An 18,089-nucleotide genomic window follows, 5' to 3' on the forward strand; every position below is an offset into this window, starting at 1 on the left:
CATGTCTCATAATGTGAGACAGTTTGGGTAATGCACACGTTGCATTTTCCCTGCGGCTTACTCCGACACCGATCGGTAACTTGATTCGTGCCGGGTTGTCGACGTTGTTTTGCTCATTCCGTGACGCCACGCCTCCGTAATACGAAAAGCTGCGCATATAAGTACTTTCGCTGTGCCGAAGTTCACGCCCGGCATAAAAGTATATATAACATTGCAAATTAAAGCATACCGAAAAATGTAAAATTTACCCACCAAGCGTTTGATTTTGCAAAGGTTTTATTTAAAAACACGAGTCGCGGTAATTAACTGATGGTAGTTGTTTCATGTTCAGGTACATTCACAAAGTATCTATAAACATATAAGTTATCGTCTCTTTTATTTAAGGACTTCCAGCATGCTCATATCGCTTTAAAGACGAAGCCAGCAATCTTATTAAAGGATAAGCTGACACACTTGTAAGGTGTTCTGAACAACATTTTGTTCTTTAATGTTTTGGAATTCTTAGCATTTTAGCGCAGATGGCGCAAGGCCTTTGCCAGTGTTTCACTTGGCAGTAAAAAATGTTAAAAATGCATGTACCTCGTTGCATCCATTTTATGCATCCATTTTAAAAAGTTACTGCTGACAACTTACTTTTAAACATTTTTGGTTAATACACAAACGCTACCAAATATATAAATTTATTTGTAGAAACTGTTGTTGCAGCAAGTTTGAAGTTTATCTACAGCTTGTTTGTACTGGACTTAACGCATGGCATGTAAATTGTGTATGAAGTAATTACACACATGTTCTTTTTTATAACATATATCCAACATCAGAACAATACTTGTGTTTCAGCAAACCTACTTGGCTGAAATATGCATTTACTTTGAATGTCAATTATAAATCTTCACTGAAGGAATGTATTTTATTTCTTACATAAATAACAAAGAATTTAACCGCTGGTCAAACTATATATTTCAGTTTCCTTATACGGTGATAAACCACGTTTTATGGTTTATTTATGCTTGTAATTTATTTACAGGTCACAATAGACAGTTAGCTTGGTGCGCTTTACGCCGAAGCGACCATAAACAAACCGGCTCTTACCAGCGAAATATAATCGTAAACTTGGCGGGTTAGTTTATGGAGAAATTCGTGTTGATAAAAGTCAAGAGTTCATAATAGCGGTCCTATTTTAGTAATTACAACAAAACGGCGAGAAATTGTTCGCAGAATGATATGCCGCCATATAAATAAAAGACTAAATCAAAATCACTTCATTTGTGCGAACGAAACGACGAAAAAGCGTAAGCAAGTGGTAACATATTCACATTTTTGGTGCATTTAATTACAACATACACAAATGATTAGGTTGTTACATGTTGGTACATTTTTGTTGAAACTACAATACAGAAGAACGCAAAATTTTTTAAAAAAAGTGCAAATAGTTTTTATTTTGAAGGCCTTTTGTGAAGCTTACTGTTAAAAGTTTATACAAAAAATATCGACATGGGCATTATACTGTATATCAGTATAATGTCGCCCATTTGCATTAGAACGCTGACAGTTTAACTGAGTGACACTATAAAAAACGCCTTCCATCGTTTGGTTATGACCATGTCTTTATTGTGCATAAATACATTATATCGCCGTAAAGTGTAATGCATGGCAACTGCTGTGGTTTGATAAATGACCTGACTTGACCGATGTACCTCCGGACCCCGGAGGTCGATAAACGTAGACAGTCTTACGATCCGCTTTACAATGCCGACTACGTAGAAACGCTTCTCGTTTGGCCTGTTCAAGTGCTCAAGGTTTATTGGATAATTGTAGACGTGTGTTTTACAAGCATAAACCTTTTTTTCTTGCCAAAGCGTGCGTGTATAAATACGAACAGAAATAATGGAAGGACACACAAGCCAGCATCGAAGGAACAGCAAGAGTAAGCAAAAGCAACCATCTTGGAAGTAATTAGCTCGGGCATGTTGTTTTGTCTAAATGTAAAAGCAAAGCAGGGACGGTCTGTTATAACTTCATAGGCGAATTGTATTGGCGCACAAACTAGCTACAAAACTTCGACATAGTTTTTTTTTGTGTTTGACGTAATAGTTAATATTTATTTTTGGTCCATCATACGGGTAACGCCTAAGAAATTTGTTGGTATTCGTTTACCGGCAATTCGATACGAGGAAAGTTATTTTCCTTCTAAAATTCATGCTTGTTAAAAAATGCGCAATCGCTTATCAACTGCTGTAAAACTGCCCACTATTTTCCGAAGCTCGGCATAGACAATCAATTGCAACGATTTGGGGACAATTGAAAAGTAGTTGAGTTGTTGTTCCAATTACCTCGTACGTAGCATGACCGATATTAGTAAACCACTTTTAGAAAAGTTTATTATTTTTCCGGCAACGACCGTTTTCGACACGAAGCGCAGCAGATTCGACACGGTATACGTTTCCACACAATACGCTGTTCTCTGCGGATGTAGCACCTGTCTAATCGGATTGCATTTTAGAAGTCTTGTTTATTGGTGGGGCGGAATGTTGAAAAAGGTATTCGGGTATAAGTTTGCGGTCTAATTGCGGACATTGACGTGTCCATGCTTTGCAGTCCGTTTCTACACAGCATATAAAGTGACCAAAAATAGCTCCTGGCAAGTTATTACTTCGCTGGTGATGGCAGAAATAGAACTAATTTTCGAGTGGGTGGGGAAACGTTCGTAACATTTTCGAATTGCGTTAATTGCTAAATAATTACGGTGTTTAATAAGTGTGAGCGATATCGCCTACTTTTATAAATTTAGTTTGACTAGACTAGACGATTTAGGAATAAGCAGCAGTGGTAGTATTACGCCCGTAAATGTAGAAGTAAGCTCCTTTTTTTAAATTTAATTTTCCTTTTTCGTCCTTATTTTATTCTTTAATCAAAATTGAAATTATTCCACGAATTTTGGTTTTCATCTTCAGTACCGGCTGCTCGGTACTCAGAATCCAACAAAGGAAAACCCACAGCAAGTTCCTGCTATAGCATTGCGAGGTGAGGTTTATGATAGCGTTTGTAAATTTAACTATATACAAATTGTTATGATTACAAAAAATTTAACCATATACAAATTGCTATGATACATAACTTTTATATTACGATTTTAAACTTTAAATTGTAAATAGTGTAATATGGCAAAATTTAAAACATGATAACAAAACAGACTTTTACTAAACCCCAAAATATTTTGTGAAATATATTCCTTTTTCGGTAGCGGTATGCTTGTATATTTTTACCGCAGTAAAGACCTACAGGAAAATTCACCATAATTTGCGGTTTGTGGTGTTTTGTAGCCTTTACAGAAATCGGCATATCCGTTTTTGTAACAAGAGATATATGCCACCCGAGATTTTAAGGTTTATAAAAACAAGTTCGGAATACAATACCCCAGACGGCCTGTTATGACTTAGTAAGTGACCTATAAGGACGATTATGTGCGAACATATGATAGTCTGCCAGCAGTCCGTAAGATTAGGGACGAAATTTAATAAGTCGCGCCACCACTTTTATGGATTTGCAATAAAATAATGTATTGCGAGTGTTCAAAACACTAAACATTTTTCTTAACATAATTTGGATTTCTGAATTGCTTTGTATAAATACGTATATTCGGGTGGGGAAAGATGGGACACCTTTTTATTCTATTTTCTAATCCCGTAAGTAAACTATAGTAGACAGCATGAAACATTCAAACAAAGAATTATAAAACCGTATCCTCACGACTTCCAGAGACCGTCGTTATAACTGCCTAAAACACGATCAGAATATTTTGGCTTATTATGTGCTTATGAATTCACTATTTTTCATGGTGAATTTATAAACACGTTTGTAGCGACATTTTCGTTCGGTATTACCTTAAAGCTGCCCCGCTTATTATAAAGTTCGCAATGCTGTGGTATGCATTATCAATTTTAAGTACTTCGAATTATACGCCGCGCCAAGCATACTAAACATTGCCGACATGCTTTGTCGTGTATTCCGACTAAGAAAATCGTCATACATGACGTGGATAGTAAACTAAAATCACTTCACACGTTAGCGGAAAATTGCCGTGGGCGCGGTGGGATGCATATTATACACAAGCCGTCCACGACAGCGTAGTGTATAAGGGTGGTGGCTTGCTAATTAGATCGTTTTAGAACAGGTGAACTGCTCGTAACACAGTTTTTCTTGTGGTAACTTGACAACATAGGCGAGGGTTTATAAACAGAGCATGCACAGGCAGTATGAGATCATTGCGAGTGTGGTACGATCTCACATACTTCCGTGCATGTCGCTGAGTGGCCGTCGGAGTACAAGGCGCTCCCGGCAAGGCGTGGCTGGTGGTGCCGGGGCACCGAGCCCGTACAGTCGTTAGCTCTAAGCGTTCATTTGTCGCAGATTGTTATTTAGATGCTATATAGCCCACCTTTCAATTACTAAGATAATTTATTCAGGAAGAGAGCTTTAAAATAATGTAGCAAGAAAATATATAGTTTCATTGCTACTTTTCACAGATTATGAATACGTTTTCCAGGAAACTTTTGCATGTTAGGATTAAGAAGCAGATATACCAGCAGATATACCAACATTAAAAAGATAGCAAGCAAAGTACAGTATACTGCCGACCATTTGATTTGAAAAAAAATGGTACTTATAGAATCTAGATAAGGGGCTATCGGGTACATAAAACTGGAAAGTAAGGTTCATAGGGACAAATTATGGCCAGAATAAACTGATGAACCTTGTTGTTCTGATAGTATTTCGTCCGCTCCAATTAATCGACTTGGAAGGGTAAAGAAGAGAAAAAACACCCATGAAAAACTCTCGCAGCAAGCGTATATATAAATTGAGTAGGAAACCGGATCTACAACGTCAGCCCCTTAGGGCGAGTGACAGAGAGCTTAGAACCTGGCGCGAGGTCTGATCGGCTCGCTAAGTCGTCTCAATAAAGTTACCTCTTCCAGGAGAGCTCTTTTCACCACCTTGTGATGATAGCTCGAATGTTTGGAGGGTAAACAGGCATAAAGTCCAGCAGTTTAACCGAGATACACCCAAACGTTAAAAGGTGCAAGGCGTGCTAAGATCATATCTTGAACTACCGTTAGGTGCATAATCGCATTAGCAGAATATCGATCCTATGCGAGAGAGGAAGCTTCTAGTTAAGCAAGCCGATCAGGGGCCTCCAAACTACCACGATTCGGAGACGTTTAGAGCACGCGTTCGCTTTATATTTCCTGGAAAAAATATTTTGGCGGTCACGACTCGCGACCCGCGGGTCAGCACGGACAAGTTATCAGCAACCGATGCCGCCGATTCGTGTAATTATTCCACCTTGTGCTGCCCCGTGTCAAGCTAATCAGACACGGGCACCGTTAATGTCCGGCTAAGTGACAACTTTAGCATAATAAGGGTGTTTAGAGAGTGTAAACTGCCAAATATGCAGCACATTCTTAATAGCTCTAGGGCAGGTTATGTGCATAACCATTGGAACATTTTTATTGCGCCACTAAATAATGTGTTTTTTATTTTAATGCATCAGGTATGTGTTGCGTCCTGCTTACTTATATTAAACCGTTTAAGAAATACGCTCGTGTAGGGTTCAATATATATTATCGTCTGGCGAAAATTTACCGGTAGCACATAATATTGTGAAGATATGTTTAAATAATTTTCTAAATATTTTTTTTATACTACCAAACTGGACGGTCAAAACGATTAAAAATATGAACCATCTTAATCAACCTACTATAATTTTGTTTTTTCTTTAGGTATTGTCAGCCTTTAGATAGTGCCCGAAAATGCGATCGTTAAGCATCGCTTTGACCTTTGCGCTGGTCGCTACTGTTCTCAGTCAGCGTACCACCACAACAGCGACGACCACCACTGCCGCACCAACCACTGCTACTACAACAACAGAAGATCCACTTTTCAATGAAAGACTGGTCCAGACTCAAGCAATGATCGAGACCGCAATAAGTAAGTTACATAGATTATCTTATTGCCTTGCAGCAGTCACAACGTGATAGTTGAATAAATATTCGAAGTCACATTGCAGCAAAACGTGTCTATTGTTTGTGTGCATACAAAAGGCGACTTTAAATTTTGGAGATTATATCAGATTAGATAATATGGATCGCCAAAAGTGCATTATAATATGCTGCAACCTACGGCAACTTAAATATGCTTTTCTCCAGGAATGTTCTGTTTACCATCGTCTAACCAAGAAGAGGACCCCGTTGAACTTTGTATGACTGGCGACTTTAACCAGACTTCATGCGAAAACAGCGGAAAGCCGTGTTGTTACATTTTAGACGAAGAGGTATTTGAATTACGTTTCAGTACTAAGCCTTCTAAAACGACCAGGCACTCTAATGAGTTTCCGTTTTACAGACGAACGAGGCAACGTGCCAGAAAAAGAGAGCTGAGACGTACGTTATCGCCAGACTTGAAGAAATGTACGACACAGTATCAGAAAACTCTTCAGACATCAAACAGAGCTTTCCTGGAGTCCAGGCAGTAGTTGACTGTACATTCAGCAGCCAGCCAACCTTATGCGCAGGTATGTATAACACGCTTCACACGTATTTTAATGATATGAACATTCCTGATGTAAATAGATAATGGTAATTAGGGTTGTATTTAAATAAATTCCTAACTACCAATTTCCTCTGCTCTGCCAGCTGAGTTACGTTGTATTAACAAACTACCATGTATTACGTTATGTTACTAACACATACACTATTAATAATGCCCGGGCCAAATTAACAATACTGTAGCATACAGTTTCTTTAACGCACACATCTTTTTGCTCAATGCATGCTTTTCGTAGTTTAACTTTCTAACGCCAACCAAAATCTTAATAGTAACTTATGCGCTAACGAGCTTACTAACCAATATAGTTCTGACTAACAACTAACCGCTTCTAACATGCACATAACAGAGCAATACGTCATGACACAGTATCAGCCATTTTACCCGACATTGCCACAACGTACAAGTAAGTATAAATGATGCCAGCATTTTAAAATAAAACTCAAAAAAAAAGTTTTTAAAAAAAATTGTTTTATCAGCTTATATCCCTGTTACTCGACCGACATCATGTAAGTAGTACAAAAGATTTTTAAATGCATGCTGAGTTATACATAGGCTTACAATGCATGGTGTATGTCCTTGTTTTTGGGTGGTCGCAGCAGCAGGCAAGCAGAGGAAGCCTAAACAAACCTAAACAGCAATTGAGAAATTCATGTCCGTATAGGAAACATTGTGGTTATTATTCAACGTGCGATACGTCTTGACGAATCAGCGATTCGAAGACTACTCGACTGGGGTCCAGCTTTAACACAAAGGCTACTCGAGCCTGGTGTTCTCGTCGAGGCCGACCGAATAGCCTTGTTCAATGCTTTACGCATTTTCCGAGATAGAACCGGGACTCCAATTGATTTACCAGACAATATAATTATCATCACCACCACTACCATCCCACCACCACCAAGAACCACCCAAACTACTACCACACCAGCACCAATAATTTTTGTGCCCCAGACAACGATCCGTGACCCAGGATTTCGTAAGTCGACACTGGACGTTAATTAACGAGGATATTTACATATATAGATGTGAAGGTGGATTTGAGTGTTGGTGTGTTTTCCATATTCGATTTCGTTTTAGTAGTTTTAGCAGAATATGGATAGTTATTGCCAAAGGTTAAAAATGTATACGAATTGCGGTATATGCATTACCCTATTACATGTTTGCATGCAAAAAGGTACGAGACCCTGCTTTGTTTAAATCATTCGTGCATGTTTAAAAAGCGCGTCTGAAACGTCTTTGTTTCACAGCAAGCAGATGCTTTTGGTATCCATGGTCAGGTTGGGGCCGATGTGAAGGTGTATGCGGAGCTGGAGTCCAAACCAGATTCCGTCGTTGTCAAAACTGTGTACCTGGTACCGGTGCTTGCCAAGGGGCTTGTGTGTTTAAAAGGCAAGTTCAATTCAAACTGTACATAGCGTAATATAGTCGTCGTTGGGCTCTTTTGGACGTATAATTGTCAGGAACCGATTCCATATATTCGTTTAATGTTGAGTTGTGGTTTAAAATGTCCCGAGTGGGTATTTAGTAACGAACCAATCGGTTTTGGGTTTTCTATTGGCAAACGCATTTACCTTATGTTAACGTATTGTGTTATTTTGTAGGAGCTGTGCCAACCCAATTGGAATGATCTGCGGGTACTGGAGTGGATGGTCAGGATACAGTCCATGCAGCAGCAGTTGTGGTGATGGAGCACGAACACGAACCCGATCTTGCCATGGTGGAAACATTGGACAAGTCGGTAAGTACCGGTTTGTAAATTTTCATTAAACATCAGAGGGTTAAGCTTTAGTTTTTGGCACCAATTTTGTAACGTTTTGTTGTTTTACTGTAGGATGTATTGGGGCATCATCTGAGTCTCTGGCTTGCAACACTGGTCTTAACAATCGAGGTACTTTCCTTAACTGGTCAGTGTGGTCAGTCTGCTCGGTTTCATGTGGTGGTGGAACAAGATCACGATCAAGGGTAAGTTGGAATATTTCCAGTTGTATTTCTCTACATTGCTGCCACGTTTCACACATTTAATACGTTTACCGCCCACCAGACCCACACTTGTGATGGTCCCATCTCGGAACAACAGGCTTGTGGAACAGGAATATGCTGCGGAAAATTGGAATGGTCCGGTTGGAACGAATGCAGTACAACCTGTGGGCAGGTATGGTGTTTTATACTAGCTGAAATTGAAATTATTTGATTATCATATCAAATCCGCCCAAACATAAAGTATTGTATAAGCATATGCTCCACCTGAACCTATAAGTATGAAATGTATTTGGAGCTGTTATAATCATATTTATTAACAGGGAACTCAAGTTCGAATTCGATCAGATATCTGCCCAGATGTTCCAAATCAAAGCGAATCTCAAGCTTGCAATCTAGGTAAACAATAATTTTATGCGCGTTGTGGTACTGAGACATAAACATTAAGCAACCTGCACACCATACACAATAGAACTATAATGTTTGCTGAAAAGGGCATTTAGTTTTACAGAATAGAACTATTTAGTTTTTTTATTATTATTTTGGTTGATTTGTCAGCAATTCACAACAACTGGCAGAATGTCTAATTCAATTTTTATTCTAGGTTCTGGTAACTACGGACCATGGAGTCCATGGGGAGATTGTAGCAGCACTTGTGCAGGTGGAATCCGATCCAGATCTAGGTCTCATTCATGCAGGGAAAACCTGGAGGTTGCACAAGAACAATGCGGTGCTCTTGGAGATTTCTCTGACTGGTAGGTGTACAATACACATCGTTAACTTACAAAAGATCCTAAATCGAAATCCATAAAAAATGGGTACTCATATGTTCTAACATGGTAATGAAACCCATCACCGAGATATGTACTGCTGCTCTTTTGACATAAAATGCATTTTTTGTTAAATCCGCAGGTCAGCACCAGAGGCATGCTCTTCTACTTGCCCAGGAGGTACCGCCCGAAGAACCCGTACCCACAGTTGTACCAATAATGTTGAGCAGGACGCTGTTCCTTGCGGACCAGCTGGTTTCTACCAAGAATGGACACAATGGTCATCATGCAGTAACACATGCGGTGGACAACAATCACGTGTTCAAAGACACACCTGTGGAGAAACACCTCGCGTTGAAAATCGTCCATGTGGAGGAAATGGTAATTTGATTAAAGTTATTAAATGTAGAGTGTTTTATAATATATCGTAATGTTAATAGGAGTGTATGGTCAATGGACCGGTTATTCCCCCTGCTCTCAGTCATGCTCAGGAGGTACTCAAACGAGAAGACGATTTGACGTTTGCACACGAGATGCACAAGTAAGTTTATGTCACAGGTTATAATTTCAAATAACCCGACTTAAGTTTTGTGACGGTGGTGCATTGGTTCAGTGAGGTATAAATATAATAAAAATACTGTCTAGCGAAAATTTCATTTTATAGAACCGAGCATATATATATACATTGATTGTACAGAGTAGTCTGTTTTAACGTTACTGCCTATAATGCGTAGACCGAAACCCAAGCTTGTGGAGCGTTTGGATCATGGGGAGTCTACTCTTCATGGAGTTTGTGTTCAAGAACCTGCGGTGGAGGCCAACAATCTCGAACTAGAGTACACTCATGCCGTAAGTTAAAACGTCATATAGTGGGATGGGGGAAGACGGGACACCTTTAGCACATAGTATCTAAATATCTTGATCGTATATTTAAACAATTTTAGAACGGTCTATGGGAGTCGTAAGGATATGGTTTTATAAAATGAATAGGTGTCCCATCTCCCCCACCCTATTATACATGTTTACGAACCGGGGCTGCGAGCAATTGTACACAAACTCGCGGTTTTAGTTTGGTTAAAGCAGATTTATTGTGATTATGTTAATCATTTCTGATAACCACTTCTCGAAATTTCATTGTGTTTATTGTAGCAATGTAGCATTGGCATTGATTCAATATTTTTATGCAGCTGCCAATCTTGGAGCTGGCAACAACGGTGGTGCTGAACAAGAAGTCCGTGCATGTGGTACTGAAATCTGCTGCAACTATTTCGATTACGGCGAATGGTCTGCATGTTCCAGGACCTGCGGCTACGGATCCCGATCAAGGCGACGCGTCAGCAACTGCCCCAACCGTCTTCCAGAAGTCGTACAAAACCAAGTAAGCAAACTTCTAAATTAAAAAGGCATTAGTTTTAAACTGACGATGTTCTTAGGATCATTTTGTTGTTTCAATAGCGGTTACATTCACTGTATACAGCTTAAACTCATTTAAATGTTTTTATTTACAGTTCTGCTACATTTCTTCCGGTGAGCTTGGTGAATGGTCACAATGGAGCGCTTGCAGTCAATCTTGTCTTGGTGGAACTCAAACCAGAACGAAAATCCACAGCTGCAACTCGGCACTTAATCAAAGACAGTCTCAATTCTGTGGTGTTGACGGAGGCTACACACAATGGTCAGCTTGGGGACAATGTTCACGCACCTGCGGTGTTGGATTCCAGGCCAAACGACGAACTCACATCTGTGGAACCAAAGAAGCTCAAGTTGAACAACAGTAAGTGCCCAAACACAGATGCCACATAACGGTTTAGTCCTTTACATCTTTATACATAGCTTTCGTTTAACTTAGCTTGAGTCATAACATTTTGCATACGATATAAAACAAAATTCAAAAATATTCGAAAATGTTTTGTAATGCTATAAAATCTTTAACTTACAGACAATGCGTCATCGAACCAGCAGCTTTCGGAGCACCAGGACCATGGGGTCCATGCTCACAGACTTGCTCTGGTGGAAGACAAACCAGACGATACGAACATAACTGCGGTTTGCCAGACAGGTTCGAATCACAAGAATGTGGTAACCCTGGCAATTTCCGAGAGTGGGGTCAATGGACAACATGCTCCAGTACTTGCACCGGCACTAGGGTATGTTGGAAACTTTTCTTCTGTAATATTAGAAACAAAATTGAACATGTCTAATTTGAGCTATTAACTGCAGATCCGTCGCAAGTTCCACCAATGTACCACAGAATCGGATTCTGAAACCCAAGCCTGCGGAGGCGGTGGTAACTACGGAGTATGGACACAATGGGGAGCTTGCTCGCAAGTTTGTGCTGGAGGTAAAAATAACCGTGGTTGCTTTCATTGTTAGCCCAAAATCAACAACAACAAGCCCGCATTTTTTGACTATATATTCATCTGATTTTACCGTATCTACGGTACTGAAAAATAGATGTTTGAAACACTCAGTTTCGACCTCGTGTAAATATATTTTGCTTAAACAGGCACACAAGTGAGACAAAGGTTCCACAACTGCGGATTGCAACCGGATGCTGAATCACGACCTTGTGGAGCCGCTCCATCATATGCATTGTGGACATTGTGGGGATCTTGCACAGCTTCATGCGGTGGTGGACAACAATCCCGAACAAGACGTGGCGTTTGTGGAAATAGTGACCAATCTGATACGGTAGGCAAACTCGAAAGAAAGCACATTATATAACTTTCAGAAAGATAGCATTGTAAAGTACTGCTGCAGAGCAGCTTGTTATGGCTTTTGCAATCCATGTATCAAAGTTGTTTCTTTCGATAGCCTTTTTTAACAACTTCTTAACTTATATGTTTTGTCTTTAGCGTGAATGTGCTACAAACCGATGCTGCGGGCTTCTTGATTGGGAACCATGGAGTGCATGTTCTGTGAGCTGTGGCTTGGGACGTCAACAACGTGTGAGGATGGACATCTGCTCTGATGGTCGACCTGTTGCCACCGACTTCAAACAATGCAATGCTGGATGTAAGTTCAACTTTATCTACGTGTTTCTTTCATGTATATATTAATAAAACTCTCAAATTATGTTGTATTTGTTCTTACAAGTAGTTCCCGAATTTCGAAACCAATATAATGACACACACAGTACTTACTAATCCGCTACACGCCATTGACTGTTTTCAAGCCTTTTATCCCTTTCTATAACTTCAGCCGGATCCACGAGCGAATGGACGCCATTTGGAGCTTGTCAGAATCAATTGGGAGAAGTTGTACAGTGTGATGGTGGAACTCAATCTAGAACTCGTGTCAATACTTGCTCCGGACAAATCATTGATACCCAGGCTTGTGCAACTAACAGATGTCCATACTGGTCAGCATGGACAAGATGGACTCTTTGCTCAGTTTCCTGCTTCAGTGGTAAGTTGGTACATTCTGCGCATTTTCGAATGTATTGTTCATATATATCACGAGGGTTGAACCGAGGTTGTTTTTTTATATACCCACTGTATGACTCCGACTCCCCACTGCATTGCTTTTACTATAATTTCCGATTTAAGGTAACAATGTTTTATGTCACTTTAGGATCCCGAACAAGACAGAGACGTTGCGTCTTGGAAACAACAACACTCACATGTCCAGGCATTGGATTTGAATCTGAGGAATGTAATGCCGGAGCTGGAGATTGGTCTGTATGGAGAAGCTGGACTGCATGCTCTGTAAGTTACATTGGTTATTGTAAATATGAACTAAAGCGTATATAATGCAACATATAACACATGAAGCTGTGGTTCCATTTTCTACACAAGTTTGGAGTAAAACATTGAAAAGATAACCGTAGCAGCTTGAGCGTCATAAAATTAACAAAAAACTTATCGGACAGGCTTCATGTAACGGAGGATTCAGAAGCCGAACACGATCCCACAGATGTCAACAAGATGAGAGCCAGACCGAAGCATGCAACACACACACTGGTAAGATATATAGTAGAATGGGAGAAGGTGGGGCACCTTTTCATTCTATTTTCCTGTCCCTTTTAGTAGTAAATAAAAAACATTCAAAGAATTATAAAACCGTATCCTCACGACTCGTGTAGACAGTTGTTAATTGTTTAAAACACGATCAGGATATTTAAATATTATGTGCTAATGATGTCCCATCTTACCCCACAGTACTATATACAATGTATATATTCAGTTTGAGAATAGAAAAAAATGTTTTAAGTGCTTTTAGAATCTTGCGATTGGAAGTTTTCTAATTTAGGCTAATTAGCCAAAGCCATTAATGGCTTTATGACGTCGCCTAAATTATACTGAAACTTTGTCATGCCGCATTTGGTGTTAAACCATTATTCTTGCTATTATATTAAATCTTAGTTTTGCCAAAGGTTTACATTGTAGCCATTACGTGCAGGTTCCTATACTGTGTGGTCAATGTGGACATCATGCTCCAGCAGCTGCGGAGGTATGCAGACTCGAAGCCGACAACAGACATGTACACAACAACAAGAAATGGAAGAAAGAATGTGCAACACAAACCCAGGGCCATATAATGAGTGGCAATTGTGGACTCCATGTTCTGTATCATGCGGGGGTGGAAACCGTAGCAGAGTAAGTACCGCTCATGTTTAAAAATAAATCAGTCAAGCATATATTAAACTGACACCAAACCTATACTCGGTTAGCCTAACCAGCAGATCTAATAAAATATTACTTTACAACAGGCACGAACACACCCATGTGGCCTTCTAACTGAAGTGGTAACAGAGGAATGTAACACATTTAGCGGCGTTTTCACTGACTGGACTGGATGGAGTTCGTGCAGTGCTTCCTGCGGAGGAGGTTCCTCAATGAGAAGACGAGGACACACATGCGGACTTGAAGACGATATGCAACCAGGCGTAAGTCGATCGTTTAATTTTCACTTAAATACAATCATATTCAATAAATATTCAAAAACACTTTGTGCCCCTTGCAGTGAGCAAATGTAAAAAGGTGACTTTATTTTTAGGCATGCAACACACAACCTTGCCCATATTGGTCGGGCTGGACTTCATGGAGTCAGTGCCCAGTTAGTTGCGGTCAGTCACAGGTGACCAGATCTAGGCAATGCCAAGGTGGAACCCCAGGACAAGATGGTTGTATGGGAGACTTTTTCCAAAGGCAAGATTGCTTTGCTCCACCACAATTCTGGCAAGAATGGACCGCCTACACACAGTGCTCTGCTAGTTGCAAGGGCGGAGTTCAGAGAAGGTAAGACAACGAAGATCTTGGACACAATTCAGGAGTTTAGTGTACTTTTTGTGAAACAAGCGTCTGGTAACTGGTCTTTGGGTTTTATTGTGAATTTTTTAATATTTATATGGGTATTTGTTTCTTTCTAGATTCCGATCCCACTCTTGTCAGGATAGCGAAGTAGAGACTGTTGAGTGTTACACCACCCCTGGATCCAATGGAATGAATTGGCTGCGTATAGTGCACTGCACTGCTTCATGTGGAGGTGGGGTTGCCCGAAGAACAAGAACACACACTTGTGGAGAGAGGCCACAACAAGAAACCATTGAATGCAACACATTCCCAGGTTTGTAGGAATATAATAACACGCTGTAGTTTAGCGAGCGAGAACAGCGTTCCTAAATTTGCACAATACGTATAGGTGCATTCGGTCTATGGACACAATGGAGCGCTTGTACCAAGACTTGCGGTGGTGGACGAAAATCAAGAAGCCGAACACAAAGCTGCACTGGACAAATCGTCTCGGACTCCACCGTTTGCAACGATAACCCGTGTGCTATCTGGGATGGTTGGAGCACATGGGGACCATGCAGCGCATCATGCGGTGATGGAATCAAGGTAAGAATGCGGTTTTAGTCAGCCTTCATAAATATCAGCTCTTTAACTCAAAAAAACACATATAAGTTTGAGTATATTCTTACAATTGTGTTTCTTATTAGACCCGCTCAAGAAAATGCCGCGGAGGAGCAGCTGGAACAAGTCTTTGCCTCGGAGGAGAAACTCGCTCTACAGCATGCAATGCAGGCAAGTTAGCATAAATAAAGGGCTAACAACTATGATATAGATGTGGCATGTAAGCCACGCAAGTTCACGAACTCTCCGAATACACAAGTCTTACTAACAATATCGTTACAGGACCTTGCTGTGACTTTGGATGGAGTGGTTGGAGTGCGTGCTGTCTTGATGGCACCAGCCCCATCCGTCTGCAGGTTCGTCTCCGTGGTAATGGATGTACACAACGGTGGGAAAATGTAACAAGAATCTGTCCACCTGGCACGAGGGTTATTAATGTGCAATGGTAAGTTTCACCTAATATAAAGTGATGCAAATATACCATACGTGGTTCTTTTATACTGTTTGTTCTAAAAGGTTCAATAAACACCTCAATATACAGTAGGGTGGGGGAAGACGGGACACCTTCTTATTCTATTTTCTCGTCTCATAAGCTAGTATAAACAAAAAAACATTCAAAAAATTATAAAACTGTATCTTTACGGCTCATATAAAGCGTTGTTAATTGTTTAAAACACAATCAGGATATTTGAATATTATCTGTTAAAGGTGTCCTGTATTCCCCCATGCTACTATATAGTTAAATCTTAATTATACAAATATCATAACATTTCGATACAAAAAAAAACTATTTTCAAATGTCAGTTTGATTCACAGCACCTTAATCTGTTTATTTTACAGCACCAACCACACACCATTGTTCCAACAAAGTGAGCGCCGCCGACGAAGATCTGTAGAGATTGAAATGCCTTAAATATCGTTGAATGCGAGCATTCATCTTTCAGCATTACTAATAAAGTTTTGGTGTTTTTCATTGCAAGTTAAAAACGGTCATGTAACTTCACAAATAGTCAACGCTGTGCCAATCACACAAATTCCCACTTTTTAATCAGCATAAAATGTAGATATTCCATGTCAATCATAAAACCAATACGAGCAACACGGTGCCCCAACTCTTTTCAATCCAAAAAATGCGTTTTCTTGGTGGTTTGGTTTGTTTTTTGATTTGTTTGTGTTGGATGTTTGATTTTTTGTATATACGATCGGTTGCTGCACATAATATAAATGCTTTTACTTTGAGCACATATTGAATGACTAATAAAGTAATACGCGTGAAAAAAGTAGTGTCAATGTAAAACGAACGATGCTTAGACAGTTCAGAAGAAGTTTTAGTTTTATTGAAAAAATACGATATTTCATCATTTTATTCAGATTCGGAAACACGTGTGTATAATGTTAATGGTTTACGCCTCTTGCTAAATATTGAATGCGAATACTCAATGAGTCGGTGGTTGGCAAATGCGAAACTCATATTATTCTCGCTTTGGTTGCTAGAGCTCCTTAATAAAGACACTTTACCGCCTTACTCCAACCCAACTGTCATTAAATGATTGTCCTTGACCTGATCTCACAAAACCATCTTATCTAGATCGTAATACCAAACGAAAATTAAAAAAATAAGACTAGTTTTCAGCTGTCTATCATATCGTAGGGTGGGAAAACCGGGACAACTTTAGCACATAATATCCAAATATCTCGATTGTATTTTAAATAGTTAACAACAGTCTATTAGAGTTGTAAGGATAAGATTTTATAATACCTTGAGTGTTTACTAGTAAATAAGGGACGAGAAATAGAATAAACAATTGTCCCATCTTCCCCCACTGATATTCACGTTTTACCTTCAACTGAATTTCATTCCACTGCCAAACTACATATCCTTAACAGTGCCTATACGCAACCTTAAATAATCTTAATTTTTACCAAGGTCAAAAATCCTTACACATCATTTCCTATACTTTTACCACAGCACATACTAAATCAACGCTCATCTCTGTGAATCATCCTATAATATCTGAAGGTTAACGGTCATGCCTTATATCGAATAAAGACTTCTGTCTTATCCACAGGCTTGGTATAACGACAGATGCGTGTTATAATCTTTAAATTTATTTTATCTTTGACATATGTTTCTAAATTATTAATCTCTTTAATTTTCTCTTTTCTTTTTATATTAAGCATGGATTTAGTGGGCACCCTTTATTGCGGAGCACTACGCTGGCGGAGATCAACGTTCTTTGGCAGAGACTAGAGATTAAAAATACTTTCATCTTATGGCAATCATCTGCAGACAACTGGATAAACGCTCATCACATTTTGGAACTGGCACTTTTACTCATTAAAAAGATAAATGAATCTATCAGTGTTTACAACTGTTATTTGTTAACGATTTGTAAACTTTCTTTTAGGAAATTTTGTTTTTTCATTATGACCGAAATTTTGAATAAAAAAAGCTGACTACCTCATTGAACGAGTAGTTTTCCACACTTTTTTTAAATGCATTGTAACATTCTTTAAATATTTGCAAGCTACTGTGAGTTTCTTCCTATAGGGTTTTACAGTCGTATTTTTTAACCTATACACCTTCATTTAATATATTTTCAACGTGATATTAACTGTTTTCCTGTTAATTCCCATATCTTAAAACTGTTCATTAAACATAACCTTTGTTATTGTAGTCGAAGATACAAATAAATCCGGCGCCGTGGTATAGTGGTTAGCGCGCCTGCCTGTAACCCAGGTAGTGGGTTCAAGGCTCGACGCTGCTACCATTGTTGGCGTATGTGTCCTTGGGCAAGACACTTAACGGAAATTGCTCCAATCCAGTGGTCACTAATGGGTTGTCTAAATTATCAGGCATACATAAAAAAAATCCCAAAAAATAATC

The 18,089-nt window shown here is 39.4% G+C and overlaps 1 protein-coding gene across 2 annotated transcripts; it reads left to right on the forward strand.

The window, feature by feature from the left end:
- The first annotated feature begins 2,882 nt into the window (after positions 1 to 2,882).
- Positions 2,883 to 16,482, forward strand: LOC100180388 (SCO-spondin). 2 transcript variants are annotated; one of them, XM_002122163.5, is made up of 32 exons: positions 2,883 to 3,021; positions 5,778 to 5,985; positions 6,204 to 6,328; positions 6,400 to 6,568; positions 6,950 to 7,006; positions 7,080 to 7,109; positions 7,848 to 7,989; positions 8,202 to 8,338; positions 8,432 to 8,562; positions 8,642 to 8,752; positions 8,901 to 8,976; positions 9,182 to 9,332; positions 9,490 to 9,728; positions 9,788 to 9,888; positions 10,082 to 10,196; positions 10,535 to 10,725; positions 10,856 to 11,121; positions 11,287 to 11,494; positions 11,568 to 11,688; positions 11,854 to 12,038; positions 12,203 to 12,362; positions 12,549 to 12,755; positions 12,921 to 13,054; positions 13,219 to 13,309; positions 13,749 to 13,945; positions 14,059 to 14,235; positions 14,346 to 14,587; positions 14,719 to 14,915; positions 14,991 to 15,187; positions 15,289 to 15,373; positions 15,485 to 15,647; positions 16,043 to 16,474. In XM_002122163.5, exons 2-32 carry the CDS (start codon positions 5,808 to 5,810, stop codon positions 16,113 to 16,115), a joined length of 4,656 nt encoding a protein of 1,551 aa, XP_002122199.2. In that variant the 5' UTR covers positions 2,883 to 3,021; positions 5,778 to 5,807; the 3' UTR covers positions 16,116 to 16,474. The 2 variants fall into 2 exon arrangements, with proteins under 2 accessions (XP_002122199.2, XP_026691517.1); XM_026835716.1 differs by lacking the exons at positions 6,950 to 7,006; positions 7,080 to 7,109 and adding an exon at positions 7,265 to 7,576 and having other exon boundaries at positions 16,043 to 16,482.
- The last annotated feature ends 1,607 nt before the right edge of the window (positions 16,483 to 18,089 follow it).

The sequence above is a fragment of the Ciona intestinalis genome, chromosome 8 (assembly GCF_000224145.3).
Source record: "Ciona intestinalis chromosome 8, KH, whole genome shotgun sequence".
Classification (NCBI taxonomy): Eukaryota; Metazoa; Chordata; class Ascidiacea; order Phlebobranchia; family Cionidae; genus Ciona; species Ciona intestinalis.

Excerpts from the sequence above, each read along its gene's own strand:
- LOC100180388 (XM_026835716.1), top strand. The coding sequence starts at position 5,808 with ATGCGATCGTTAAGCATCGCTTTGACCTTTGCGCTGGTCGCTACTGTT. Across the intron at positions 6,569-7,264 it reads CCAGCCAACCTTATGCGCAG|GAAACATTGTGGTTATTATT; the intron begins GTATGTATAACA and ends ATGTCCGTATAG. Across the intron at positions 12,756-12,920 it reads CTCAGTTTCCTGCTTCAGTG|GATCCCGAACAAGACAGAGA; the intron begins GTAAGTTGGTAC and ends ATGTCACTTTAG.